Source organism: Salmo salar, chromosome 25 (assembly GCF_965601325.2).
Source record: "Salmo salar chromosome 25, fSalSal1, whole genome shotgun sequence".
Lineage (NCBI taxonomy): Eukaryota > Metazoa > Chordata > Actinopteri > Salmoniformes > Salmonidae > Salmo > Salmo salar.
The window spans coordinates 4097501-4123215 of NC_138315.1; the positions used below are offsets into that span (position 1 = coordinate 4097501).

The 25715-nt window shown below is 49.8% G+C and overlaps 1 protein-coding gene, 32 non-coding genes and 2 pseudogenes across 33 annotated transcripts; all 35 read left to right on the forward strand.

Annotated features, from left to right (window-relative positions):
- Nucleotides 1–721: 721 nt before the first annotated feature.
- LOC123736164 (uncharacterized) lies at nucleotides 722–901 on the forward strand (annotated as a pseudogene).
- Nucleotides 902–1456: 555 nt separating this feature from the next.
- Nucleotides 1457–1573, forward strand: LOC123739935 (U5 spliceosomal RNA). Its single transcript, XR_006768037.1, has one exon. It is a non-coding gene; the product is annotated as a U5 spliceosomal RNA (small nuclear RNA).
- A 350-nt stretch (nucleotides 1574–1923) lies between these two features.
- Nucleotides 1924–2114, forward strand: LOC123736183 (U2 spliceosomal RNA). The gene has a single exon (XR_006765978.2). It is a non-coding gene; the product is annotated as a U2 spliceosomal RNA (small nuclear RNA).
- Nucleotides 2115–2661: 547 nt separating this feature from the next.
- Nucleotides 2662–2778, forward strand: LOC123739934 (U5 spliceosomal RNA). The gene has a single exon (XR_006768036.1). It is a non-coding gene; the product is annotated as a U5 spliceosomal RNA (small nuclear RNA).
- A 350-nt stretch (nucleotides 2779–3128) lies between these two features.
- On the forward strand, nucleotides 3129–3319 carry LOC123736129 (U2 spliceosomal RNA). Its single transcript, XR_006765953.2, has one exon. It is a non-coding gene; the product is annotated as a U2 spliceosomal RNA (small nuclear RNA).
- A 555-nt stretch (nucleotides 3320–3874) lies between these two features.
- LOC123736147 (U5 spliceosomal RNA) lies at nucleotides 3875–3991 on the forward strand. The gene has a single exon (XR_006765970.1). It is a non-coding gene; the product is annotated as a U5 spliceosomal RNA (small nuclear RNA).
- Nucleotides 3992–4111: 120 nt separating this feature from the next.
- Nucleotides 4112–6633, forward strand: LOC145864011 (uncharacterized). Its single transcript, XM_082968839.1, has one exon. The coding sequence runs from the start codon at nucleotides 4553–4555 to the stop codon at nucleotides 6440–6442; it is 1890 nt and encodes a 629-aa protein (XP_082824965.1). The 5' UTR covers nucleotides 4112–4552; the 3' UTR covers nucleotides 6443–6633.
- LOC123731912 (U2 spliceosomal RNA) lies at nucleotides 6622–6806 on the forward strand. The gene has a single exon (XR_006762908.2). It is a non-coding gene; the product is annotated as a U2 spliceosomal RNA (small nuclear RNA).
- Nucleotides 6807–7361: 555 nt separating this feature from the next.
- On the forward strand, nucleotides 7362–7478 carry LOC123740478 (U5 spliceosomal RNA). The gene has a single exon (XR_006768366.1). It is a non-coding gene; the product is annotated as a U5 spliceosomal RNA (small nuclear RNA).
- A 350-nt stretch (nucleotides 7479–7828) lies between these two features.
- Nucleotides 7829–8019, forward strand: LOC123724757 (U2 spliceosomal RNA). The gene has a single exon (XR_006757246.2). It is a non-coding gene; the product is annotated as a U2 spliceosomal RNA (small nuclear RNA).
- A 553-nt stretch (nucleotides 8020–8572) lies between these two features.
- LOC123740480 (U5 spliceosomal RNA) lies at nucleotides 8573–8689 on the forward strand. The gene has a single exon (XR_006768367.1). It is a non-coding gene; the product is annotated as a U5 spliceosomal RNA (small nuclear RNA).
- Nucleotides 8690–9039: 350 nt separating this feature from the next.
- On the forward strand, nucleotides 9040–9230 carry LOC123740601 (U2 spliceosomal RNA). Its single transcript, XR_006768477.2, has one exon. It is a non-coding gene; the product is annotated as a U2 spliceosomal RNA (small nuclear RNA).
- A 563-nt stretch (nucleotides 9231–9793) lies between these two features.
- On the forward strand, nucleotides 9794–9910 carry LOC123740481 (U5 spliceosomal RNA). Its single transcript, XR_006768368.1, has one exon. It is a non-coding gene; the product is annotated as a U5 spliceosomal RNA (small nuclear RNA).
- A 2579-nt stretch (nucleotides 9911–12489) lies between these two features.
- On the forward strand, nucleotides 12490–12670 carry LOC123736163 (uncharacterized; annotated as a pseudogene).
- Nucleotides 12671–13242: 572 nt separating this feature from the next.
- LOC123736145 (U5 spliceosomal RNA) lies at nucleotides 13243–13359 on the forward strand. Its single transcript, XR_006765968.1, has one exon. It is a non-coding gene; the product is annotated as a U5 spliceosomal RNA (small nuclear RNA).
- Nucleotides 13360–13709: 350 nt separating this feature from the next.
- On the forward strand, nucleotides 13710–13900 carry LOC123736174 (U2 spliceosomal RNA). Its single transcript, XR_006765977.1, has one exon. It is a non-coding gene; the product is annotated as a U2 spliceosomal RNA (small nuclear RNA).
- A 551-nt stretch (nucleotides 13901–14451) lies between these two features.
- Nucleotides 14452–14568, forward strand: LOC123736149 (U5 spliceosomal RNA). The gene has a single exon (XR_006765972.2). It is a non-coding gene; the product is annotated as a U5 spliceosomal RNA (small nuclear RNA).
- Nucleotides 14569–14918: 350 nt separating this feature from the next.
- Nucleotides 14919–15109, forward strand: LOC145864143 (U2 spliceosomal RNA). The gene has a single exon (XR_014382722.1). It is a non-coding gene; the product is annotated as a U2 spliceosomal RNA (small nuclear RNA).
- A 551-nt stretch (nucleotides 15110–15660) lies between these two features.
- LOC145864168 (U5 spliceosomal RNA) lies at nucleotides 15661–15777 on the forward strand. The gene has a single exon (XR_014382749.1). It is a non-coding gene; the product is annotated as a U5 spliceosomal RNA (small nuclear RNA).
- Nucleotides 15778–16127: 350 nt separating this feature from the next.
- On the forward strand, nucleotides 16128–16318 carry LOC145864144 (U2 spliceosomal RNA). The gene has a single exon (XR_014382723.1). It is a non-coding gene; the product is annotated as a U2 spliceosomal RNA (small nuclear RNA).
- Nucleotides 16319–16877: 559 nt separating this feature from the next.
- On the forward strand, nucleotides 16878–16994 carry LOC145864169 (U5 spliceosomal RNA). Its single transcript, XR_014382750.1, has one exon. It is a non-coding gene; the product is annotated as a U5 spliceosomal RNA (small nuclear RNA).
- A 350-nt stretch (nucleotides 16995–17344) lies between these two features.
- Nucleotides 17345–17535, forward strand: LOC145864145 (U2 spliceosomal RNA). Its single transcript, XR_014382724.1, has one exon. It is a non-coding gene; the product is annotated as a U2 spliceosomal RNA (small nuclear RNA).
- Nucleotides 17536–18092: 557 nt separating this feature from the next.
- Nucleotides 18093–18209, forward strand: LOC145864170 (U5 spliceosomal RNA). Its single transcript, XR_014382751.1, has one exon. It is a non-coding gene; the product is annotated as a U5 spliceosomal RNA (small nuclear RNA).
- Nucleotides 18210–18559: 350 nt separating this feature from the next.
- LOC145864146 (U2 spliceosomal RNA) lies at nucleotides 18560–18750 on the forward strand. The gene has a single exon (XR_014382725.1). It is a non-coding gene; the product is annotated as a U2 spliceosomal RNA (small nuclear RNA).
- Nucleotides 18751–19312: 562 nt separating this feature from the next.
- On the forward strand, nucleotides 19313–19429 carry LOC145864171 (U5 spliceosomal RNA). Its single transcript, XR_014382752.1, has one exon. It is a non-coding gene; the product is annotated as a U5 spliceosomal RNA (small nuclear RNA).
- Nucleotides 19430–19779: 350 nt separating this feature from the next.
- Nucleotides 19780–19970, forward strand: LOC123740404 (U2 spliceosomal RNA). Its single transcript, XR_014382726.1, has one exon. It is a non-coding gene; the product is annotated as a U2 spliceosomal RNA (small nuclear RNA).
- Nucleotides 19971–20528: 558 nt separating this feature from the next.
- LOC123740455 (U5 spliceosomal RNA) lies at nucleotides 20529–20645 on the forward strand. The gene has a single exon (XR_006768345.1). It is a non-coding gene; the product is annotated as a U5 spliceosomal RNA (small nuclear RNA).
- A 350-nt stretch (nucleotides 20646–20995) lies between these two features.
- Nucleotides 20996–21186, forward strand: LOC123740338 (U2 spliceosomal RNA). Its single transcript, XR_006768292.1, has one exon. It is a non-coding gene; the product is annotated as a U2 spliceosomal RNA (small nuclear RNA).
- A 555-nt stretch (nucleotides 21187–21741) lies between these two features.
- LOC123740456 (U5 spliceosomal RNA) lies at nucleotides 21742–21858 on the forward strand. The gene has a single exon (XR_006768346.1). It is a non-coding gene; the product is annotated as a U5 spliceosomal RNA (small nuclear RNA).
- Nucleotides 21859–22208: 350 nt separating this feature from the next.
- LOC123740350 (U2 spliceosomal RNA) lies at nucleotides 22209–22399 on the forward strand. The gene has a single exon (XR_006768293.1). It is a non-coding gene; the product is annotated as a U2 spliceosomal RNA (small nuclear RNA).
- A 562-nt stretch (nucleotides 22400–22961) lies between these two features.
- LOC123740458 (U5 spliceosomal RNA) lies at nucleotides 22962–23078 on the forward strand. Its single transcript, XR_006768347.1, has one exon. It is a non-coding gene; the product is annotated as a U5 spliceosomal RNA (small nuclear RNA).
- A 350-nt stretch (nucleotides 23079–23428) lies between these two features.
- LOC123740362 (U2 spliceosomal RNA) lies at nucleotides 23429–23619 on the forward strand. The gene has a single exon (XR_006768297.1). It is a non-coding gene; the product is annotated as a U2 spliceosomal RNA (small nuclear RNA).
- A 559-nt stretch (nucleotides 23620–24178) lies between these two features.
- LOC123740459 (U5 spliceosomal RNA) lies at nucleotides 24179–24295 on the forward strand. Its single transcript, XR_006768348.1, has one exon. It is a non-coding gene; the product is annotated as a U5 spliceosomal RNA (small nuclear RNA).
- Nucleotides 24296–24645: 350 nt separating this feature from the next.
- LOC123740606 (U2 spliceosomal RNA) lies at nucleotides 24646–24836 on the forward strand. Its single transcript, XR_006768482.2, has one exon. It is a non-coding gene; the product is annotated as a U2 spliceosomal RNA (small nuclear RNA).
- A 578-nt stretch (nucleotides 24837–25414) lies between these two features.
- On the forward strand, nucleotides 25415–25531 carry LOC123735214 (U5 spliceosomal RNA). Its single transcript, XR_006765325.1, has one exon. It is a non-coding gene; the product is annotated as a U5 spliceosomal RNA (small nuclear RNA).
- Nucleotides 25532–25715: the final 184 nt, after the last annotated feature.

The following is a 25715-nucleotide window of genomic DNA, read 5'->3' on the forward strand; positions in this document are numbered from 1 at the left end:
GTATCGTCTGCCCGGGTGGAGGAGATGAGAGGGTTGGTGGAGGGGCTGGCGAGGGGGGGGGGTAGGGTTACATCGGTTTCTCCTCCAAACAGGAGGACGAGGAGGAAGGGGCGCTTTGACAACAGGGGGAGAGGGGGTGGTAAAGGGGGGGGGGAGGCTAAACAGGAGCTGGTGGGGGGGGATAGGTTTTCTCCCTTACCGCGGTCTCCCCCGAGAAGGAAGATAAGGGTGGAAAAGCTGGAGGTGGGGGAGGGAGAAGGTTCGGGGCCCTGGGTGGCCCCCTCTTCACCTACTATTGTACCCTTGTCTGAGATAGACCTTCCAGGGATGGCCCAGGGTTGGGCAAGGGAGGGGGGACCAAGTTTCCTGTTTGGGGGTGCGGGGTCCTCGGTCAAGAGCCCAGAGAGAAGCAGGGTGGTGGATTTTGGAGTAAAGCACATGATGCGGGGTGTGCAGGTGCCGGGTGCCGGTCCTGCATCTAAGGGTGAGGGTATGGTGGTTGAAGGGGGGGAGAAGAAGTCCTCGTCAGTAGGGTGAAATTTTTATTTGGGGTGGTTGTGGGTAGTTTGTATCTTAGAAGGGGAGGGAAGATGCTCCCCTGATTATTGTTTATAGTTTTGGTTATTGGTTATTAGTTTTGAAATATCCATTTGGATTTTTGTTATAAAATTGATTTTGTTTGGAACATTGAAGGTATTTGTATGGAAATTGATGGTAATAAATATATTTTGTAAAAAAAAAAAAAAAATCTGTTCTTATCAGTTTAATATCTGATACGTCCCCCATCGGGGGACTACATATTAAATGGATTTTTCGAACAGGGAGTCGGAAATGGGGCTTGCTCCGTCCGCTCCACGCATCGACCCGGTATTGCAGTACCTCCGGGAACGGTGCAACACTTTTCTCCCATTGTCAAGGAAAAAGAAATACACCAAGCTATGTAAAACAGCTAGCAGAAGAAGAGAAGGAATGAAAAAAGAAGAATCATCCAAACTGAAACAAGTGCGAAGCCCCCTTCATGGGGGTCCCCCGTTTTCCCGCCATTTTACTTAAAAAAAAAAAAAAAAACATTGGCCAGGAGAGTGTGTGTGTGTGTGTGTGTGTGTGTGTGTGTGTGTGTGTGTGTGTGTGTGTGTGTGTGTGTGTGTGTTTTTGAGCCCCCCCCCCAAAAAATACAATCACTTCACCAGGATTGTGTGTGTGTGTGTGTTTTTGAGCCCCCCCCCAAAAATACAATCACTTCACCAGGATTGTCTATCTATCTATCTGTCTGTCTGTCTGTCTGTCTGTCTGTCTGTCTGTCTGTCTGTCTGTCTGTCTGTCTGTCTGTCTGTCTGTCTGTGACTTTTTACCCACAGCCCTCGAAAACTTGGAAGAGTGGGTTCGGGGACCACCCGCGGGGACCCGGCCTAGAGTGCACCGTGTGTGTCTCGGGCCCCGACCTCTGACTTCCATACGACTCTGGTTTCTCTTCATTACGCACAAGCCTTTCGCCTTTTACTAAAGACTTCCGTGGAGAGGAACACTTACGAGTTCAACGTATTTTTGGAAGGGCTTTGCTTCTGGCAGAGCCCGGTATCTTGTTTCAAGAGAAATTGACAGAGATGACGCCGAGACTTTTTGCTCAGGCGTTTGACTTGAAGCCGGCTGACCGACCGGCGTATTTTTTCCACTCAAAGTAGTCGCTCGGGCAATTGAGTTCAAGCCCGACGATGACTGGTGTATTTGCCGGGCATTGAACAAATAGTCGCACTAGGATTAAAGAGCTAGTGACCTAACGACGCATTAGCGACTTTTAAAAAAAAAACACACCCGCCTGTCACCAGGGAAGCGTTGGGTGAGGAGGAGCCAACTTTTGCCAAACCGATGAGGTCTGCCGAGGCCCCCGGGGGCCCGGCGGGTGCAGGGGTCAATTTGTGGGTTATCGCTTCTCGGCCTTTTGGCTCAGATCAAGTGTAGTATCTGTTCTTATCAGTTTAATATCTGATACGTCCCCCATCGGGGGACTACATATTAAATGGATTTTTCGAACAGGGAGTCGGAAATGGGGCTTGCTCCGTCCGCTCCACGCATCGACCCGGTATTGCAGTACCTCCGGGAACGGTGCAACACTTTTCTCCCATTGTCAAGGAAAAAGAAATACACCAAGCTATGTAAAACAGCTAGCAGAAGAAGAGAAGGAATGAAAAAAGAAGAATCATCCAAACTGAAACAAGTGCGAAGCCCCCTTCATGGGGGTCCCCCGTTTTCCCGCCATTTTACTTAAAAAAAAAAAAAAAAACATTGGCCAGGAGAGTGTGTGTGTGTGTGTGTGTGTGTGTGTGTGTGTGTGTGTGTGTGTGTGTGTGTGTGTGTGTGTGTGTTTTTGAGCCCCCCCCCCAAAAAATACAATCACTTCACCAGGATTGTGTGTGTGTGTGTGTTTTTGAGCCCCCCCCCAAAAATACAATCACTTCACCAGGATTGTCTATCTATCTATCTGTCTGTCTGTCTGTCTGTCTGTCTGTCTGTCTGTCTGTCTGTCTGTCTGTCTGTCTGTCTGTCTGTGACTTTTTACCCACAGCCCTCGAAAACTTGGAAGAGTGGGTTCGGGGACCACCCGCGGGGACCCGGCCTAGAGTGCACCGTGTGTGTCTCGGGCCCCGACCTCTGACTTCCATACGACTCTGGTTTCTCTTCATTACGCACAAGCCTTTCGCCTTTTACTAAAGACTTCCGTGGAGAGGAACACTTACGAGTTCAACGTATTTTTGGAAGGGCTTTGCTTCTGGCAGAGCCCGGTATCTTGTTTCAAGAGAAATTGACAGAGATGACGCCGAGACTTTTTGCTCAGGCGTTTGACTTGAAGCCGGCTGACCGACCGGCGTATTTTTTCCACTCAAAGTAGTCGCTCGGGCAATTGAGTTCAAGCCCGACGATGACTGGTGTATTTGCCGGGCATTGAACAAATAGTCGCACTAGGATTAAAGAGCTAGTGACCTAACGACGCATTAGCGACTTTTAAAAAAAAAACACACCCGCCTGTCACCAGGGAAGCGTTGGGTGAGGAGGAGCCAACTTTTGCCAAACCGATGAGGTCTGCCGAGGCCCCCGGGGGCCCGGCGGGTGCAGGGGTCAATTTGTGGGTTATCGCTTCTCGGCCTTTTGGCTCAGATCAAGTGTAGTATCTGTTCTTATCAGTTTAATATCTGATACGTCCCCCATCGGGGGACTACATATTAAATGGATTTTTCGAACAGGGAGTCGGAAATGGGGCTTGCTCCGTCCGCTCCACGCATCGACCCGGTATTGCAGTACCTCCGGGAACGGTGCAACACTTTTCTCCCATTGTCAAGGAAAAAGAAATACACCAAGCTATGTAAAACAGCTAGCAGAAGAAGAGAAGGAATGAAAAAAGAAGAATCATCCAAACTGAAACAAGTGCGAAGCCCCCTTCATGGGGGTCCCCCGTTTTCCCGCCATTTTACTTAAAAAAAAAAAAAAAAACATTGGCCAGGAGAGTGTGTGTGTGTGTGTGTGTGTGTGTGTGTGTGTGTGTGTGTGTGTGTGTGTGTGTGTGTGTGTGTGTGTTTTTGAGCCCCCCCCCCAAAAAATACAATCACTTCACCAGGATTGTGTGTGTGTGTGTGTTTTTGAGCCCCCCCCCAAAAATACAATCACTTCACCAGGATTGTCTATCTATCTACGTCTGTCTGTCTGTCTGTCTGTCTGTCTGTCTGTCTGTCTGTCTGTCTGTCTGTCTGTCTGTCTGTCTGTCTGTGACTTTTTACCCACAGCCCTCGAAAACTTGGAAGAGTGGGTTCGGGGACCACCCGCGGGGACCCGGCCTAGAGTGCACCGTGTGTGTCTCGGGCCCCGACCTCTGACTTCCATACGACTCTGGTTTCTCTTCATTACGCACAAGCCTTTCGCCTTTTACTAAAGACTTCCGTGGAGAGGAACACTTACGAGTTCAACGTATTTTTGGAAGGGCTTTGCTTCTGGCAGAGCCCGGTATCTTGTTTCAAGAGAAATTGACAGAGATGACGCCGAGACTTTTTGCTCAGGCGTTTGACTTGAAGCCGGCTGACCGACCGGCGTATTTTTTCCACTCAAAGTAGTCGCTCGGGCAATTGAGTTCAAGCCCGACGATGACTGGTGTATTTGCCGGGCATTGAACAAATAGTCGCACTAGGATTAAAGAGCTAGTGACCTAACGACGCATTAGCGACTTTTAAAAAAAAAACACACCCGCCTGTCACCAGGGAAGCGTTGGGTGAGGAGGAGCCAACTTTTGCCAAACCGATGAGGTCTGCCGAGGCCCCCGGGGGCCCGGCGGGTGCAGGGGTCAATTTGTGGGTTATCGCTTCTCGGCCTTTTGGCTCAGATCAAGCTTGGTACCGAGGTGCCCCAAAGCCCGCTGAGCCAAAAGGTCGAAGGAAGGCAGGAGGGAGGAAAGTTTGTTATTTTGGTTTTTTGTATTCACGATTGGTTTATTTTGCCGCTCTTTTTCAGTTTTTTCTGTTTTGAAGAGAGCGAGAGCTGAGTAGAGTGTGTCAAGCTCCTTGCGGAGATGGCGCAAAGTACTTCATCGAGACCGGTCCCTAGGACAGGTCAGGCAAATACGATACGCTTTGCTTGGAGAGATAAGACGATGGAGCCTTTTGACAGAGATGCCTTTGGGAGGAACATTGTGATTGGAATCCTGGGACTGAAGGTGGAGGATGTGTTCTGCCTTCAAGACAATCCATTGGAAGGAGCGTATGAGTTGGCACTGCATACAGAAGGAAAGCACGATGACATTTTGAGAAAAGTGAGAGAAGTGGAAGCGGAGAGGCCAATGTCTCTTTACATTGTAACCAGCTTGGCGAGGAGTAATTTCCGAGTGGTAAATGTAAACATTTACAACCCTTACGTTAAGGATGAGGAGGTGGGGGCCTTTCTGGGGAGATACATGGATGGTGTCTCCTCAGGAAGGCACCTCAAAGATTCCCTGGGCTTTTGGACCGGGAGGAGGGGTTTCCAGGCCCTCCTAAGAGAGGACCCAAATGGATTGGGTGGATACCTCCATCCTCCGGCGATGTTCTCCCTGGGGGCTGACCGGGGGACGTTGCATTATGCCCGTCAGCCTCCGTTCTGCAGGCGTTGTATGGCCTATGGTCATATCCTCGCCTCGTGCGGCACAAAGAAGTGTAGGTATTGTGGATCTACGGAGCACGAGGCGAGGGACTGTGACGCGCCGAAGGCATGTCACGGGTGTGGTATGCTAACGCACCTGTGGCGTGAATGCCCGGCGCGTCAGAGGTCATACGCGTCTGCAGCTGGGGGGGGAGCAAGAGCCGGGGATGGGGGTAGAAGGAGGGACCAAGAACAAAGGACTGGAACAGAGGGAGCGGACACACGGGTGGAAGAGGAGGAGAAAACGGAAGCGGGAGGAGAAAAAGGAAAAGAAGACAACAGCATAGTGGAAACGGAAGGGAAGAAGGCTAAAGGAGAGCAGGAGGAGGAAGGAGACAGGAGAGTGAAGGGGCCAGAGAAGACGGCTGTGGAGAGGAAGGAGACGGAGAAGGCAACAGAGAGGGAGGAGACTGGGAAGACGGAGGTGGAGAAGAAAGAGACAGAAAGGAAGGAGACTGGGAAGAAGGTGGTGGAGGAGAAAGAGACAGAAAGGAAGGAGACTGGGAAGACGGCGGTGGAGAAGAAAGAGATAGAAAGGAAGGAGACAGGGAAGAAGGTGGTGGAGGAGAAAGAGACAGAAAGGAAGGAGAGAGGGAAGAAGGTGGTGGAGGAGAAAGAGACAGAAAGGAAGGAGACAGGGAAGAAGGTGGTGGAGGAGAAAGAGACAGAAAGGAAGGAGATAGGGAAGAAGGTGGTGGAGAAGAAAGAGACAGAAAGGAAGGAGACAGGGAAGAAGGTGGTGGAGAAGGAAAAGACAGAAAGGGAGGAGACAGAGAAGGTAGTTGTGGCGGGACCAGTAGGAGAAGGAGTGAAGGAGTGGGGGGACAGTAAAGAGGTGAAATCACGGGTGGAGGTGGAGAAGGAGGCAAGCTATGAAAACTTTTTGCCTTTTACTCCACCATACAAGAGGTCGAAAAGAGGGGAGCGCTCAAGGAGGATGGGTGGTAAAAGAGGGAGGGGGGCAGATCAGGGTGGAGGGGAGGGGGAGGTTACAGGGCCCTCTTGGGTTCCCTCTTCCTTCACCTTTACACCCCTGTCTGAGCTTGACCTTACAGGCATGGCCCAGGATTGGGCGATGGAGGGAGGCTTAAGCTCCCTGTTTGGGCTCGTGGGGTCCCCGGGCCGGAGTCAGGAGGAGGGCAGGGTGGTAGACCTAAGTGTGGGGTACGGGACGCAGGGTGAGCGTGTGTCGGGCGCTGTTACCGCATCCAGGGGAGAGGGGATGGCGGCCGACGGGGGAGCGTCAGGAGTGGAGAAGGCGTCCCCGTCGGTCGGGATGGGGTGAGTTTTTCTTTGATTTTTTGGTGTAGGTTTTGGTTTGTAGATGGGAAGGGGAGGGAAAATGCTCCCATGACTTTTGGTTTTTGGGTTTGGTTATTATTGAATAGTTTTGAAATGTTTAATGGAATTTGTGTTTGAATTGATTGATTGTATAAGATTTTTGTTGGGTTTTGAACGTAATAAATATATTTTATAAAAAAAAAAAAAAAAAAAAATCTGTTCTTATCAGTTTAATATCTGATACGTCCCCCATCGGGGGACTACATATTAAATGGATTTTTCGAACAGGGAGTCGGAAATGGGGCTTGCTCCGTCCGCTCCACGCATCGACCCGGTATTGCAGTACCTCCGGGAACGGTGCAACACTTTTCTCCCATTGTCAAGGAAAAAGAAATACACCAAGCTATGTAAAACAGCTAGCAGAAGAAGAGAAGGAATGAAAAAAGAAGAATCATCCAAACTGAAACAAGTGCGAAGCCCCCTTCATGGGGGTCCCCCGTTTTCCCGCCATTTTACTTAAAAAAAAAAAAAAAAACATTGGCCAGGAGAGTGTGTGTGTGTGTGTGTGTGTGTGTGTGTGTGTGTGTGTGTGTGTGTGTGTGTGTGTGTGTGTGTGTTTTTGAGCCCCCCCCCCAAAAAATACAATCACTTCACCAGGATTGTGTGTGTGTGTGTGTTTTTGAGCCCCCCCCCAAAAATACAATCACTTCACCAGGATTGTCTATCTATCTATCTGTCTGTCTGTCTGTCTGTCTGTCTGTCTGTCTGTCTGTCTGTCTGTCTGTCTGTCTGTCTGTCTGTCTGTCTGTGACTTTTTACCCACAGCCCTCGAAAACTTGGAAGAGTGGGTTCGGGGACCACCCGCGGGGACCCGGCCTAGAGTGCACCGTGTGTGTCTCGGGCCCCGACCTCTGACTTCCATACGACTCTGGTTTCTCTTCATTACGCACAAGCCTTTCGCCTTTTACTAAAGACTTCCGTGGAGAGGAACACTTACGAGTTCAACGTATTTTTGGAAGGGCTTTGCTTCTGGCAGAGCCCGGTATCTTGTTTCAAGAGAAATTGACAGAGATGACGCCGAGACTTTTTGCTCAGGCGTTTGACTTGAAGCCGGCTGACCGACCGGCGTATTTTTTCCACTCAAAGTAGTCGCTCGGGCAATTGAGTTCAAGCCCGACGATGACTGGTGTATTTGCCGGGCATTGAACAAATAGTCGCACTAGGATTAAAGAGCTAGTGACCTAACGACGCATTAGCGACTTTTAAAAAAAAAACACACCCGCCTGTCACCAGGGAAGCGTTGGGTGAGGAGGAGCCAACTTTTGCCAAACCGATGAGGTCTGCCGAGGCCCCCGGGGGCCCGGCGGGTGCAGGGGTCAATTTGTGGGTTATCGCTTCTCGGCCTTTTGGCTCAGATCAAGTGTAGTATCTGTTCTTATCAGTTTAATATCTGATACGTCCCCCATCGGGGGACTACATATTAAATGGATTTTTCGAACAGGGAGTCGGAAATGGGGCTTGCTCCGTCCGCTCCACGCATCGACCCGGTATTGCAGTACCTCCGGGAACGGTGCAACACTTTTCTCCCATTGTCAAGGAAAAAGAAATACACCAAGCTATGTAAAACAGCTAGCAGAAGAAGAGAAGGAATGAAAAAAGAAGAATCATCCAAACTGAAACAAGTGCGAAGCCCCCTTCATGGGGGTCCCCCGTTTTCCCGCCATTTTACTTAAAAAAAAAAAAAAAAACATTGGCCAGGAGAGTGTGTGTGTGTGTGTGTGTGTGTGTGTGTGTGTGTGTGTGTGTGTGTGTGTGTGTGTGTGTGTGTGTGTTTTTGAGCCCCCCCCCCAAAAAATACAATCACTTCACCAGGATTGTGTGTGTGTGTGTGTTTTTGAGCCCCCCCCCAAAAATACAATCACTTCACCAGGATTGTCTATCTATCTATCTGTCTGTCTGTCTGTCTGTCTGTCTGTCTGTCTGTCTGTCTGTCTGTCTGTCTGTCTGTCTGTCTGTCTGTGACTTTTTACCCACAGCCCTCGAAAACTTGGAAGAGTGGGTTCGGGGACCACCCGCGGGGACCCGGCCTAGAGTGCACCGTGTGTGTCTCGGGCCCCGACCTCTGACTTCCATACGACTCTGGTTTCTCTTCATTACGCACAAGCCTTTCGCCTTTTACTAAAGACTTCCGTGGAGAGGAACACTTACGAGTTCAACGTATTTTTGGAAGGGCTTTGCTTCTGGCAGAGCCCGGTATCTTGTTTCAAGAGAAATTGACAGAGATGACGCCGAGACTTTTTGCTCAGGCGTTTGACTTGAAGCCGGCTGACCGACCGGCGTATTTTTTCCACTCAAAGTAGTCGCTCGGGCAATTGAGTTCAAGCCCGACGATGACTGGTGTATTTGCCGGGCATTGAACAAATAGTCGCACTAGGATTAAAGAGCTAGTGACCTAACGACGCATTAGCGACTTTTAAAAAAAAAACACACCCGCCTGTCACCAGGGAAGCGTTGGGTGAGGAGGAGCCAACTTTTGCCAAACCGATGAGGTCTGCCGAGGCCCCCGGGGGCCCGGCGGGTGCAGGGGTCAATTTGTGGGTTATCGCTTCTCGGCCTTTTGGCTCAGATCAAGTGTAGTATCTGTTCTTATCAGTTTAATATCTGATACGTCCCCCATCGGGGGACTACATATTAAATGGATTTTTCGAACAGGGAGTCGGAAATGGGGCTTGCTCCGTCCGCTCCACGCATCGACCCGGTATTGCAGTACCTCCGGGAACGGTGCAACACTTTTCTCCCATTGTCAAGGAAAAAGAAATACACCAAGCTATGTAAAACAGCTAGCAGAAGAAGAGAAGGAATGAAAAAAGAAGAATCATCCAAACTGAAACAAGTGCGAAGCCCCCTTCATGGGGGTCCCCCGTTTTCCCGCCATTTTACTTAAAAAAAAAAAAAAAAACATTGGCCAGGAGAGTGTGTGTGTGTGTGTGTGTGTGTGTGTGTGTGTGTGTGTGTGTGTGTGTGTGTGTGTGTGTGTGTGTTTTTGAGCCCCCCCCCCAAAAAATACAATCACTTCACCAGGATTGTGTGTGTGTGTGTGTTTTTGAGCCCCCCCCCAAAAATACAATCACTTCACCAGGATTGTCTATCTATCTATCTGTCTGTCTGTCTGTCTGTCTGTCTGTCTGTCTGTCTGTCTGTCTGTCTGTCTGTCTGTCTGTCTGTCTGTCTGTCTGTCTGTGACTTTTTACCCACAGCCCTCGAAAACTTGGAAGAGTGGGTTCGGGGACCACCCGCGGGGACCCGGCCTAGAGTGCACCGTGTGTGTCTCGGGCCCCGACCTCTGACTTCCATACGACTCTGGTTTCTCTTCATTACGCACAAGCCTTTCGCCTTTTACTAAAGACTTCCGTGGAGAGGAACACTTACGAGTTCAACGTATTTTTGGAAGGGCTTTGCTTCTGGCAGAGCCCGGTATCTTGTTTCAAGAGAAATTGACAGAGATGACGCCGAGACTTTTTGCTCAGGCGTTTGACTTGAAGCCGGCTGACCGACCGGCGTATTTTTTCCACTCAAAGTAGTCGCTCGGGCAATTGAGTTCAAGCCCGACGATGACTGGTGTATTTGCCGGGCATTGAACAAATAGTCGCACTAGGATTAAAGAGCTAGTGACCTAACGACGCATTAGCGACTTTTAAAAAAAAAACACACCCGCCTGTCACCAGGGAAGCGTTGGGTGAGGAGGAGCCAACTTTTGCCAAACCGATGAGGTCTGCCGAGGCCCCCGGGGGCCCGGCGGGTGCAGGGGTCAATTTGTGGGTTATCGCTTCTCGGCCTTTTGGCTCAGATCAAGCTTGGTACCGAGGTGCCCCAGAGCTCGCTGAGTCAAAAGGTCGGAGATAGGAGGGCGGTAAGGTTTTTTGGTGCAGAATTATTTCCCGGGTTGGGAAAATTTGTTGGTTTTTTTTTTTCTACTCGGTTTTTCTTTTGAAGTAAGCCGGAGACTATTGAGGAGGCCATTCTTCCGGAGAAGATGGCACGGAGGACAGCACCAACGTCGGTTCCTGTGATCGGACTAGCCAATACGGTGCGGTTTGCATGGAAGGAGAAGGACATGGAGCCTTTCGGGAGGGAGACCTTCGGAAGGAACCTACTAATGGGGGTGCTTCAACTGAGGGTAGAAGATGTCTTTTGCCTCCATGACAACCCATTGGAGGGAGCTTTTGAGGTCACGCTGCATACGGAAGAAAAACATGAGGAGACAATGCAGAAAGTAAGAAGAGCGGAAAAGGAAAAGCCCATGTGTCACTATGCCGTGACAAATCTGGCAAGGAACAATTTTAGAGTTGTGACTATTAACATGTATAATCCGCATGTGAAGGAAGAGGATGTGAGGGCCTTCCTGGGGAGATTTATGGACGGCATCTCCTCAGCAAGGCTCCTCAAGGACACGCTCGGGTTTTGGACGGGGAGGAGAAGCTACCAGGCTCTCCTTCGAGAAGACCCAAAAGGTCTGGGAGGCTACCTCCATCCTCCGGCTATGTTCTCCCTGGGGGCTGACCGGGGGACATTGTATTATGCCCGTCAGCCTCCGTTCTGCAGGCGTTGTATGGCCTATGGTCATATCCTCGCCTCGTGCAGCACAAAGAAGTGCAGGTACTGTGGATCTGCTGAGCACGGGGCGGGGGACTGTGACGCGCCGAAGGCATGTCACGGGTGTGGCATGCTAACACACCTGTGGCGTGAATGCCCGGCGCGTCAGAGGTCATACGCGTCTGCAGCTGGGGGGGGAGCGAGAGCCGGGGATGGGGGAAGAAGAGGAGACCCAGAACCGAGAACAGGCACGGAGGGAGCGGACACACAGCGAGGAGAGGAGGAAAAAACAGAAGCAGGAGAAGGAAAAGACAAAGAAGAAATGGGCATAGTGGTACCAGAAGAGAAGGAGGCCAAAGGAGAGGAGGAGAAAGGAGTCAGTAGTGTGGAGGGACAAGAGAGGACAGTGGTGGAGAGGAAGGAGACAGAGAAGGCATCGGAGGGGAAGGAGACAAAGAAGACATCGAAGAGGAGAGAGACAGAGAAGGCATCAGAGAGGAAGATGGAGAAGGCATCAGAGAAGAAGATAGAGAAGACATTGGAGAAGATGGAGACTGAGAAGGCATCGGAGAGGAAGGAGACAGAGAAGGCATCGGAGGGAAAGGAGACAAAGAAGACATCGAAGAGGAGAGAGACAGAGAAGGCATCAGAGAGGAAGATGGAGAAGGCATCAGAGAAGATGACAGAGAAGACATTGGAGAAGATGGAGACTGAGAAGGCATCGGAGAGGAAGGATACAGAGAAGGCATCGGAGGCGGGACCAGAAGGAGAGGGGGAGAAGGAGTGGGGGGACTGTGAAGTGGTGGAAACACAGGTGGAGGTGGAGAAAGAGGCGACTTATGAAAACGTTTTGCCTTTTACTCCACCAACCAAAAAGTCGAAAAAGGGGGAGCGCTCGAGGAGGTCGGGTGGTAAAAGAGGGGGGAGGGCAGATCGGGGGGGGGGGGGAGGGGGAGGGGGAGGTTGCTGGGCCCTCGTGGGCTCCCTCTGCCTTCTCTTTTACACCCCTGTCTGAGCTGGACCTCACAAGCATGGCCCAGGATTGGGTGATGGAGGGAGGCTTAAGCTCCCTGTTTGGGGGCGGGAGGTCCCCGGGCTGTAGTCAGGAGGAGGGCAGGGTGGTGGATTTGAGTGGGGGGCACAAGGCACAGAGTGTGGGTGTGCCGGGGGTTGTTTTTGTTTCCAGGGGAGAGGGGATGGAGGCCGACGGTGGAGCGTCAGGAGTGGAGGAGGCGTCCCCGTCGGTCGGGAGTATAGGGTGAGTGTTTTTTGGTTATTTGATATGGGTATGGGTATTGGTTTGTAGGTGGGAAGGGGAGGGAAGATGCTCCAATGACTTTTGGGTTTTGGATTTGGTTATTGTTGAATAGTTTTGAAATGTTTATTTTTGTGTTGATTGGAATTTGTATTTGAATTGATTGATGTGTGGAAAATTTTGGTTGGTTTGGAACGTAATAAATATATTTTGTAAAAAAAAAAAAAAAAATCTGTTCTTATCAGTTTAATATCTGATACGTCCCCCATCGGGGGACTACATATTAAATGGATTTTTCGAACAGGGAGTCGGAAATGGGGCTTGCTCCGTCCGCTCCACGCATCGACCCGGTATTGCAGTACCTCCGGGAACGGTGCAACACTTTTCTCCCATTGTCAAGGAAAAAGAAATACACCAAGCTATGTAAAACAGCTAGCAGAAGAAGAGAAGGAATGAAAAAAGAAGAATCATCCAAACTGAAACAAGTGCGAAGCCCCCTTCATGGGGGTCCCCCGTTTTCCCGCCATTTTACTTAAAAAAAAAAAAAAAAAACATTGGCCAGGAGAGTGTGTGTGTGTGTGTGTGTGTGTGTGTGTGTGTGTGTGTGTGTGTGTGTGTGTGTGTGTGTGTGTGTGTGTGTGTTTTTGAGCCCCCCCCCCAAAAAATACAATCACTTCACCAGGATTGTGTGTGTGTGTGTGTTTTTGAGCCCCCCCCCAAAAATACAATCACTTCACCAGGATTGTCTATCTATCTATCTGTCTGTCTGTCTGTCTGTCTGTCTGTCTGTCTGTCTGTCTGTCTGTCTGTCTGTCTGTCTGTCTGTCTGTCTGTCTGTCTGTGACTTTTTACCCACAGCCCTCGAAAACTTGGAAGAGTGGGTTCGGGGACCACCCGCGGGGACCCGGCCTAGAGTGCACCGTGTGTGTCTCGGGCCCCGACCTCTGACTTCCATACGACTCTGGTTTCTCTTCATTACGCACAAGCCTTTCGCCTTTTACTAAAGACTTCCGTGGAGAGGAACACTTACGAGTTCAACGTATTTTTGGAAGGGCTTTGCTTCTGGCAGAGCCCGGTATCTTGTTTCAAGAGAAATTGACAGAGATGACGCCGAGACTTTTTGCTCAGGCGTTTGACTTGAAGCCGGCTGACCGACCGGCGTATTTTTTCCACTCAAAGTAGTCGCTCGGGCAATTGAGTTCAAGCCCGACGATGACTGGTGTATTTGCCGGGCATTGAACAAATAGTCGCACTAGGATTAAAGAGCTAGTGACCTAACGACGCATTAGCGACTTTTAAAAAAAAAACACACCCGCCTGTCACCAGGGAAGCGTTGGGTGAGGAGGAGCCAACTTTTGCCAAACCGATGAGGTCTGCCGAGGCCCCCGGGGGCCCGGCGGGTGCAGGGGTCAATTTGTGGGTTATCGCTTCTCGGCCTTTTGGCTCAGATCAAGTGTAGTATCTGTTCTTATCAGTTTAATATCTGATACGTCCCCCATCGGGGGACTACATATTAAATGGATTTTTCGAACAGGGAGTCGGAAATGGGGCTTGCTCCGTCCGCTCCACGCATCGACCCGGTATTGCAGTACCTCCGGGAACGGTGCAACACTTTTCTCCCATTGTCAAGGAAAAAGAAATACACCAAGCTATGTAAAACAGCTAGCAGAAGAAGAGAAGGAATGAAAAAAGAAGAATCATCCAAACTGAAACAAGTGCGAAGCCCCCTTCATGGGGGTCCCCCGTTTTCCCGCCATTTTACTTAAAAAAAAAAAAAAAAACATTGGCCAGGAGAGTGTGTGTGTGTGTGTGTGTGTGTGTGTGTGTGTGTGTGTGTGTGTGTGTGTGTGTGTGTGTGTGTGTTTTTGAGCCCCCCCCCCAAAAAATACAATCACTTCACCAGGATTGTGTGTGTGTGTGTGTTTTTGAGCCCCCCCCCAAAAATACAATCACTTCACCAGGATTGTCTATCTATCTATCTGTCTGTCTGTCTGTCTGTCTGTCTGTCTGTCTGTCTGTCTGTCTGTCTGTCTGTCTGTCTGTCTGTCTGTGACTTTTTACCCACAGCCCTCGAAAACTTGGAAGAGTGGGTTCGGGGACCACCCGCGGGGACCCGGCCTAGAGTGCACCGTGTGTGTCTCGGGCCCCGACCTCTGACTTCCATACGACTCTGGTTTCTCTTCATTACGCACAAGCCTTTCGCCTTTTACTAAAGACTTCCGTGGAGAGGAACACTTACGAGTTCAACGTATTTTTGGAAGGGCTTTGCTTCTGGCAGAGCCCGGTATCTTGTTTCAAGAGAAATTGACAGAGATGACGCCGAGACTTTTTGCTCAGGCGTTTGACTTGAAGCCGGCTGACCGACCGGCGTATTTTTTCCACTCAAAGTAGTCGCTCGGGCAATTGAGTTCAAGCCCGACGATGACTGGTGTATTTGCCGGGCATTGAACAAATAGTCGCACTAGGATTAAAGAGCTAGTGACCTAACGACGCATTAGCGACTTTTAAAAAAAAAACACACCCGCCTGTCACCAGGGAAGCGTTGGGTGAGGAGGAGCCAACTTTTGCCAAACCGATGAGGTCTGCCGAGGCCCCCGGGGGCCCGGCGGGTGCAGGGGTCAATTTGTGGGTTATCGCTTCTCGGCCTTTTGGCTCAGATCAAGTGTAGTATCTGTTCTTATCAGTTTAATATCTGATACGTCCCCCATCGGGGGACTACATATTAAATGGATTTTTCGAACAGGGAGTCGGAAATGGGGCTTGCTCCGTCCGCTCCACGCATCGACCCGGTATTGCAGTACCTCCGGGAACGGTGCAACACTTTTCTCCCATTGTCAAGGAAAAAGAAATACACCAAGCTATGTAAAACAGCTAGCAGAAGAAGAGAAGGAATGAAAAAAGAAGAATCATCCAAACTGAAACAAGTGCGAAGCCCCCTTCATGGGGGTCCCCCGTTTTCCCGCCATTTTACTTAAAAAAAAAAAAAAAAACATTGGCCAGGAGAGTGTGTGTGTGTGTGTGTGTGTGTGTGTGTGTGTGTGTGTGTGTGTGTGTGTGTGTGTGTGTGTGTGTTTTTGAGCCCCCCCCCCAAAAAATACAATCACTTCACCAGGATTGTGTGTGTGTGTGTGTTTTTGAGCCCCCCCCCAAAAATACAATCACTTCACCAGGATTGTCTATCTATCTATCTGTCTGTCTGTCTGTCTGTCTGTCTGTCTGTCTGTCTGTCTGTCTGTCTGTCTGTCTGTCTGTCTGTCTGTGACTTTTTACCCACAGCCCTCGAAAACTTGGAAGAGTGGGTTCGGGGACCACCCGCGGGGACCCGGCCTAGAGTGCACCGTGTGTGTCTCGGGCCCCGACCTCTGACTTCCATACGACTCTGGTTTCTCTTCATTACGCACAAGCCTTTCGCCTTTTACTAAAGACTTCCGTGGAGAGGAACACTTACGAGTTCAACGTATTTTTGGAAGGGCTTTGCTTCTGGCAGAGCCCGGTATCTTGTTTCAAGAGAAATTGACAGAGATGACGCCGAGACTTTTTGCTCAGGCGTTTGACTTGAAGCCGGCTGACCGACCGGCGTATTTTTTCCACTCAAAGTAGTCGCTCGGGCAATTGAGTTCAAGCCCGACGATGACTGGTGTATTTGCCGGGCATTGAACAAATAGTCGCACTAGGATTAAAGAGCTAGTGACCTAACGACGCATTAGCGACTTTTAAAAAAAAAACACACCCGCCTGTCACCAGGGAAGCGTTGGGTGAGGAGGAGCCAACTTTTGCCAAACCGATGAGGTCTGCCGAGGCCCCCGGGGGCCCGGCGGGTGCAGGGGTCAATTTGTGGGTTATCGCTTCTCGGCCTTTTGGCTCAGATCAAGTGTAGTATCTGTTCTTATCAGTTTAATATCTGATACGTCCCCCATCGGGGGACTACATATTAAATGGATTTTTCGAACAGGGAGTCGGAAATGGGGCTTGCTCCGTCCGCTCCACGCATCGACCCGGTATTGCAGTACCTCCGGGAACGGTGCAACACTTTTCTCCCATTGTCAAGGAAAAAGAAATACACCAAGCTATGTAAAACAGCTAGCAGAAGAAGAGAAGGAATGAAAAAAGAAGAATCATCCAAACTGAAACAAGTGCGAAGCCCCCTTCATGGGGGTCCCCCGTTTTCCCGCCATTTTACTTAAAAAAAAAAAAAAAAACATTGGCCAGGAGAGTGTGTGTGTGTGTGTGTGTGTGTGTGTGTGTGTGTGTGTGTGTGTGTGTGTGTGTGTGTGTGTGTGTTTTTGAGCCCCCCCCCCAAAAAATACAATCACTTCACCAGGATTGTGTGTGTGTGTGTGTTTTTGAGCCCCCCCCCAAAAATACAATCACTTCACCAGGATTGTCTATCTATCTATCTGTCTGTCTGTCTGTCTGTCTGTCTGTCTGTCTGTCTGTCTGTCTGTCTGTCTGTCTGTCTGTCTGTCTGTCTGTCTGTGACTTTTTACCCACAGCCCTCGAAAACTTGGAAGAGTGGGTTCGGGGACCACCCGCGGGGACCCGGCCTAGAGTGCACCGTGTGTGTCTCGGGCCCCGACCTCTGACTTCCATACGACTCTGGTTTCTCTTCATTACGCACAAGCCTTTCGCCTTTTACTAAAGACTTCCGTGGAGAGGAACACTTACGAGTTCAACGTATTTTTGGAAGGGCTTTGCTTCTGGCAGAGCCCGGTATCTTGTTTCAAGAGAAATTGACAGAGATGACGCCGAGACTTTTTGCTCAGGCGTTTGACTTGAAGCCGGCTGACCGACCGGCGTATTTTTTCCACTCAAAGTAGTCGCTCGGGCAATTGAGTTCAAGCCCGACGATGACTGGTGTATTTGCCGGGCATTGAACAAATAGTCGCACTAGGATTAAAGAGCTAGTGACCTAACGACGCATTAGCGACTTTTAAAAAAAAAACACACCCGCCTGTCACCAGGGAAGCGTTGGGTGAGGAGGAGCCAACTTTTGCCAAACCGATGAGGTCTGCCGAGGCCCCCGGGGGCCCGGCGGGTGCAGGGGTCAATTTGTGGGTTATCGCTTCTCGGCCTTTTGGCTCAGATCAAGTGTAGTATCTGTTCTTATCAGTTTAATATCTGATACGTCCCCCATCGGGGGACTACATATTAAATGGATTTTTCGAACAGGGAGTCGGAAATGGGGCTTGCTCCGTCCGCTCCACGCATCGACCCGGTATTGCAGTACCTCCGGGAACGGTGCAACACTTTTCTCCCATTGTCAAGGAAAAAGAAATACACCAAGCTATGTAAAACAGCTAGCAGAAGAAGAGAAGGAATGAAAAAAGAAGAATCATCCAAACTGAAACAAGTGCGAAGCCCCCTTCATGGGGGTCCCCCGTTTTCCCGCCATTTTACTTAAAAAAAAAAAAAAAAACATTGGCCAGGAGAGTGTGTGTGTGTGTGTGTGTGTGTGTGTGTGTGTGTGTGTGTGTGTGTGTGTGTGTGTGTGTGTGTGTGTTTTTGAGCCCCCCCCCCAAAAAATACAATCACTTCACCAGGATTGTGTGTGTGTGTGTGTTTTTGAGCCCCCCCCCAAAAATACAATCACTTCACCAGGATTGTCTATCTATCTATCTGTCTGTCTGTCTGTCTGTCTGTCTGTCTGTCTGTCTGTCTGTCTGTCTGTCTGTCTGTCTGTCTGTCTGTCTGTGACTTTTTACCCACAGCCCTCGAAAACTTGGAAGAGTGGGTTCGGGGACCACCCGCGGGGACCCGGCCTAGAGTGCACCGTGTGTGTCTCGGGCCCCGACCTCTGACTTCCATACGACTCTGGTTTCTCTTCATTACGCACAAGCCTTTCGCCTTTTACTAAAGACTTCCGTGGAGAGGAACACTTACGAGTTCAACGTATTTTTGGAAGGGCTTTGCTTCTGGCAGAGCCCGGTATCTTGTTTCAAGAGAAATTGACAGAGATGACGCCGAGACTTTTTGCTCAGGCGTTTGACTTGAAGCCGGCTGACCGACCGGCGTATTTTTTCCACTCAAAGTAGTCGCTCGGGCAATTGAGTTCAAGCCCGACGATGACTGGTGTATTTGCCGGGCATTGAACAAATAGTCGCACTAGGATTAAAGAGCTAGTGACCTAACGACGCATTAGCGACTTTTAAAAAAAAAACACACCCGCCTGTCACCAGGGAAGCGTTGGGTGAGGAGGAGCCAACTTTTGCCAAACCGATGAGGTCTGCCGAGGCCCCCGGGGGCCCGGCGGGTGCAGGGGTCAATTTGTGGGTTATCGCTTCTCGGCCTTTTGGCTCAGATCAAGTGTAGTATCTGTTCTTATCAGTTTAATATCTGATACGTCCCCCATCGGGGGACTACATATTAAATGGATTTTTCGAACAGGGAGTCGGAAATGGGGCTTGCTCCGTCCGCTCCACGCATCGACCCGGTATTGCAGTACCTCCGGGAACGGTGCAACACTTTTCTCCCATTGTCAAGGAAAAAGAAATACACCAAGCTATGTAAAACAGCTAGCAGAAGAAGAGAAGGAATGAAAAAAGAAGAATCATCCAAACTGAAACAAGTGCGAAGCCCCCTTCATGGGGGTCCCCCGTTTTCCCGCCATTTTACTTAAAAAAAAAAAAAAAAAAAAAAAACATTGGCCAGGAGAGTGTGTGTGTGTGTGTGTGTGTGTGTGTGTGTGTGTGTGTGTGTGTGTGTGTGTGTGTGTGTGTGTGTTTTTGAGCCCCCCCCCCAAAAAATACAATCACTTCACCAGGATTGTGTGTGTGTGTGTGTTTTTGAGCCCCCCCCCAAAAATACAATCACTTCACCAGGATTGTCTATCTATCTATCTGTCTGTCTGTCTGTCTGTCTGTCTGTCTGTCTGTCTGTCTGTCTGTCTGTCTGTCTGTCTGTCTGTCTGTCTGTGACTTTTTACCCACAGCCCTCGAAAACTTGGAAGAGTGGGTTCGGGGACCACCCGCGGGGACCCGGCCTAGAGTGCACCGTGTGTGTCTCGGGCCCCGACCTCTGACTTCCATACGACTCTGGTTTCTCTTCATTACGCACAAGCCTTTCGCCTTTTACTAAAGACTTCCGTGGAGAGGAACACTTACGAGTTCAACGTATTTTTGGAAGGGCTTTGCTTCTGGCAGAGCCCGGTATCTTGTTTCAAGAGAAATTGACAGAGATGACGCCGAGACTTTTTGCTCAGGCGTTTGACTTGAAGCCGGCTGACCGACCGGCGTATTTTTTCCACTCAAAGTAGTCGCTCGGGCAATTGAGTTCAAGCCCGACGATGACTGGTGTATTTGCCGGGCATTGAACAAATAGTCGCACTAGGATTAAAGAGCTAGTGACCTAACGACGCATTAGCGACTTTTAAAAAAAAAACACACCCGCCTGTCACCAGGGAAGCGTTGGGTGAGGAGGAGCCAACTTTTGCCAAACCGATGAGGTCTGCCGAGGCCCCCGGGGGCCCGGCGGGTGCAGGGGTCAATTTGTGGGTTATCGCTTCTCGGCCTTTTGGCTCAGATCAAGTGTAGTATCTGTTCTTATCAGTTTAATATCTGATACGTCCCCCATCGGGGGACTACATATTAAATGGATTTTTCGAACAGGGAGTCGGAAATGGGGCTTGCTCCGTCCGCTCCACGCATCGACCCGGTATTGCAGTACCTCCGGGAACGGTGCAACACTTTTCTCCCATTGTCAAGGAAAAAGAAATACACCAAGCTATGTAAAACAGCTAGCAGAAGAAGAGAAGGAATGAAAAAAGAAGAATCATCCAAACTGAAACAAGTGCGAAGCCCCCTTCATGGGGGTCCCCCGTTTTCCCGCCATTTTACTTAAAAAAAAAAAAAAAAAAAAAAAAAAAACATTGGCCAGGAGAGTGTGTGTGTGTGTGTGTGTGTGTGTGTGTGTGTGTGTGTGTGTGTGTGTGTGTGTGTGTGTGTGTGTTTTTGAGCCCCCCCCCCAAAAAATACAATCACTTCACCAGGATTGTGTGTGTGTGTGTGTTTTTGAGCCCCCCCCCAAAAATACAATCACTTCACCAGGATTGTCTATCTATCTATCTGTCTGTCTGTCTGTCTGTCTGTCTGTCTGTCTGTCTGTCTGTCTGTCTGTCTGTCTGTCTGTCTGTGACTTTTTACCCACAGCCCTCGAAAACTTGGAAGAGTGGGTTCGGGGACCACCCGCGGGGACCCGGCCTAGAGTGCACCGTGTGTGTCTCGGGCCCCGACCTCTGACTTCCATACGACTCTGGTTTCTCTTCATTACGCACAAGCCTTTCGCCTTTTACTAAAGACTTCCGTGGAGAGGAACACTTACGAGTTCAACGTATTTTTGGAAGGGCTTTGCTTCTGGCAGAGCCCGGTATCTTGTTTCAAGAGAAATTGACAGAGATGACGCCGAGACTTTTTGCTCAGGCGTTTGACTTGAAGCCGGCTGACCGACCGGCGTATTTTTTCCACTCAAAGTAGTCGCTCGGGCAATTGAGTTCAAGCCCGACGATGACTGGTGTATTTGCCGGGCATTGAACAAATAGTCGCACTAGGATTAAAGAGCTAGTGACCTAACGACGCATTAGCGACTTTTAAAAAAAAAACACACCCGCCTGTCACCAGGGAAGCGTTGGGTGAGGAGGAGCCAACTTTTGCCAAACCGATGAGGTCTGCCGAGGCCCCCGGGGGCCCGGCGGGTGCAGGGGTCAATTTGTGGGTTATCGCTTCTCGGCCTTTTGGCTCAGATCAAGTGTAGTATCTGTTCTTATCAGTTTAATATCTGATACGTCCCCCATCGGGGGACTACATATTAAATGGATTTTTCGAACAGGGAGTCGGAAATGGGGCTTGCTCCGTCCGCTCCACGCATCGACCCGGTATTGCAGTACCTCCGGGAACGGTGCAACACTTTTCTCCCATTGTCAAGGAAAAAGAAATACACCAAGCTATGTAAAACAGCTAGCAGAAGAAGAGAAGGAATGAAAAAAGAAGAATCATCCAAACTGAAACAAGTGCGAAGCCCCCTTCATGGGGGTCCCCCGTTTTCCCGCCATTTTACTTAAAAAAAAAAAAAAAAACATTGGCCAGGAGAGTGTGTGTGTGTGTGTGTGTGTGTGTGTGTGTGTGTGTGTGTGTGTGTGTGTGTGTGTGTGTGTGTGTTTTTGAGCCCCCCCCCCAAAAAATACAATCACTTCACCAGGATTGTGTGTGTGTGTGTGTTTTTGAGCCCCCCCCCAAAAATACAATCACTTCACCAGGATTGTCTATCTATCTATCTGTCTGTCTGTCTGTCTGTCTGTCTGTCTGTCTGTCTGTCTGTCTGTCTGTCTGTCTGTCTGTCTGTCTGTCTGTGACTTTTTACCCACAGCCCTCGAAAACTTGGAAGAGTGGGTTCGGGGACCACCCGCGGGGACCCGGCCTAGAGTGCACCGTGTGTGTCTCGGGCCCCGACCTCTGACTTCCATACGACTCTGGTTTCTCTTCATTACGCACAAGCCTTTCGCCTTTTACTAAAGACTTCCGTGGAGAGGAACACTTACGAGTTCAACGTATTTTTGGAAGGGCTTTGCTTCTGGCAGAGCCCGGTATCTTGTTTCAAGAGAAATTGACAGAGATGACGCCGAGACTTTTTGCTCAGGCGTTTGACTTGAAGCCGGCTGACCGACCGGCGTATTTTTTCCACTCAAAGTAGTCGCTCGGGCAATTGAGTTCAAGCCCGACGATGACTGGTGTATTTGCCGGGCATTGAACAAATAGTCGCACTAGGATTAAAGAGCTAGTGACCTAACGACGCATTAGCGACTTTTAAAAAAAAAACACACCCGCCTGTCACCAGGGAAGCGTTGGGTGAGGAGGAGCCAACTTTTGCCAAACCGATGAGGTCTGCCGAGGCCCCCGGGGGCCCGGCGGGTGCAGGGGTCAATTTGTGGGTTATCGCTTCTCGGCCTTTTGGCTCAGATCAAGTGTAGTATCTGTTCTTATCAGTTTAATATCTGATACGTCCCCCATCGGGGGACTACATATTAAATGGATTTTTCGAACAGGGAGTCGGAAATGGGGCTTGCTCCGTCCGCTCCACGCATCGACCCGGTATTGCAGTACCTCCGGGAACGGTGCAACACTTTTCTCCCATTGTCAAGGAAAAAGAAATACACCAAGCTATGTAAAACAGCTAGCAGAAGAAGAGAAGGAATGAAAAAAGAAGAATCATCCAAACTGAAACAAGTGCGAAGCCCCCTTCATGGGGGTCCCCCGTTTTCCCGCCATTTTACTTAAAAAAAAAAAAAAAAAAAAAAAAAAAACATTGGCCAGGAGAGTGTGTGTGTGTGTGTGTGTGTGTGTGTGTGTGTGTGTGTGTGTGTGTGTGTGTGTGTGTGTGTGTGTGTTTTGAGCCCCCCCCCCAAAAAATACAATCACTTCACCAGGATTGTGTGTGTGTGTGTGTTTTTGAGCCCCCCCCCAAAAATACAATCACTTCACCAGGATTGTCTATCTATCTACTTCCTGTCTGTCTGTCTGTCTGTCTGTCTGTCTGTCTGTCTGTCTGTCTGTCTGTCTGTCTGTCTGTCTGTGACTTTTTACCCACAGCCCTCGAAAACTTGGAAGAGTGGGTTCGGGGACCACCCGCGGGGACCCGGCCTAGAGTGCACCGTGTGTGTCTCGGGCCCCGACCTCTGACTTCCATACGACTCTGGTTTCTCTTCATTACGCACAAGCCTTTCGCCTTTTACTAAAGACTTCCGTGGAGAGGAACACTTACGAGTTCAACGTATTTTTGGAAGGGCTTTGCTTCTGGCAGAGCCCGGTATCTTGTTTCAAGAGAAATTGACAGAGATGACGCCGAGACTTTTTGCTCAGGCGTTTGACTTGAAGCCGGCTGACCGACCGGCGTATTTTTTCCACTCAAAGTAGTCGCTCGGGCAATTGAGTTCAAGCCCGACGATGACTGGTGTATTTGCCGGGCATTGAACAAATAGTCGCACTAGGATTAAAGAGCTAGTGACCTAACGACGCATTAGCGACTTTTAAAAAAAAAACACACCCGCCTGTCACCAGGGAAGCGTTGGGTGAGGAGGAGCCAACTTTTGCCAAACCGATGAGGTCTGCCGAGGCCCCCGGGGGCCCGGCGGGTGCAGGGGTCAATTTGTGGGTTATCGCTTCTCGGCCTTTTGGCTCAGATCAAGTGTAGTATCTGTTCTTATCAGTTTAATATCTGATACGTCCCCCATCGGGGGACTACATATTAAATGGATTTTTCGAACAGGGAGTCGGAAATGGGGCTTGCTCCGTCCGCTCCACGCATCGACCCGGTATTGCAGTACCTCCGGGAACGGTGCAACACTTTTCTCCCATTGTCAAGGAAAAAGAAATACACCAAGCTATGTAAAACAGCTAGCAGAAGAAGAGAAGGAATGAAAAAAGAAGAATCATCCAAACTGAAACAAGTGCGAAGCCCCCTTCATGGGGGTCCCCCGTTTTCCCGCCATTTTACTTAAAAAAAAAAAAAAAAACATTGGCCAGGAGAGGGTGTGTGTGTGTGTGTGTGTGTGTGTGTGTGTGTGTGTGTGTGTGTGTGTGTGTGTGTGTGTGTGTGTGTGTGTTTTTGAGCCCCCCCCCCAAAAAATACAATCACTTCACCAGGATTGTGTGTGTGTGTGTGTTTTTGAGCCCCCCCCCAAAAATACAATCACTTCACCAGGATTGTCTATCTATCTATCTGTCTGTCTGTCTGTCTGTCTGTCTGTCTGTCTGTCTGTCTGTCTGTCTGTCTGTCTGTCTGTCTGTCTGTGACTTTTTACCCACAGCCCTCGAAAACTTGGAAGAGTGGGTTCGGGGACCACCCGCGGGGACCCGGCCTAGAGTGCACCGTGTGTGTCTCGGGCCCCGACCTCTGACTTCCATACGACTCTGGTTTCTCTTCATTACGCACAAGCCTTTCGCCTTTTACTAAAGACTTCCGTGGAGAGGAACACTTACGAGTTCAACGTATTTTTGGAAGGGCTTTGCTTCTGGCAGAGCCCGGTATCTTGTTTCAAGAGAAATTGACAGAGATGACGCCGAGACTTTTTGCTCAGGCGTTTGACTTGAAGCCGGCTGACCGACCGGCGTATTTTTTCCACTCAAAGTAGTCGCTCGGGCAATTGAGTTCAAGCCCGACGATGACTGGTGTATTTGCCGGGCATTGAACAAATAGTCGCACTAGGATTAAAGAGCTAGTGACCTAACGACGCATTAGCGACTTTTAAAAAAAAAACACACCCGCCTGTCACCAGGGAAGCGTTGGGTGAGGAGGAGCCAACTTTTGCCAAACCGATGAGGTCTGCCGAGGCCCCCGGGGGCCCGGCGGGTGCAGGGGTCAATTTGTGGGTTATCGCTTCTCGGCCTTTTGGCTCAGATCAAGTGTAGTATCTGTTCTTATCAGTTTAATATCTGATACGTCCCCCATCGGGGGACTACATATTAAATGGATTTTTCGAACAGGGAGTCGGAAATGGGGCTTGCTCCGTCCGCTCCACGCATCGACCCGGTATTGCAGTACCTCCGGGAACGGTGCAACACTTTTCTCCCATTGTCAAGGAAAAAGAAATACACCAAGCTATGTAAAACAGCTAGCAGAAGAAGAGAAGGAATGAAAAAAGAAGAATCATCCAAACTGAAACAAGTGCGAAGCCCCCTTCATGGGGGTCCCCCGTTTTCCCGCCATTTTACTTAAAAAAAAAAAAAAAAAAAAAAAAAAAAACATTGGCCAGGAGAGTGGTGTGTGTGTGTGTGTGTGTGTGTGTGTGTGTGTGTGTGTGTGTGTGTGTGTGTGTGTGTGTGTGTGTGTGTGTGTTTTTGAGCCCCCCCCCCAAAAAATACAATCACTTCACCAGGATTGTGTGTGTGTGTGTGTTTTTGAGCCCCCCCCCAAAAATACAATCACTTCACCAGGATTGTCTATCTATCTATCTGTCTGTCTGTCTGTCTGTCTGTCTGTCTGTCTGTCTGTCTGTCTGTCTGTCTGTCTGTCTGTCTGTCTGTCTGTGACTTTTTACCCACAGCCCTCGAAAACTTGGAAGAGTGGGTTCGGGGACCACCCGCGGGGACCCGGCCTAGAGTGCACCGTGTGTGTCTCGGGCCCCGACCTCTGACTTCCATACGACTCTGGTTTCTCTTCATTACGCACAAGCCTTTCGCCTTTTACTAAAGACTTCCGTGGAGAGGAACACTTACGAGTTCAACGTATTTTTGGAAGGGCTTTGCTTCTGGCAGAGCCCGGTATCTTGTTTCAAGAGAAATTGACAGAGATGACGCCGAGACTTTTTGCTCAGGCGTTTGACTTGAAGCCGGCTGACCGACCGGCGTATTTTTTCCACTCAAAGTAGTCGCTCGGGCAATTGAGTTCAAGCCCGACGATGACTGGTGTATTTGCCGGGCATTGAACAAATAGTCGCACTAGG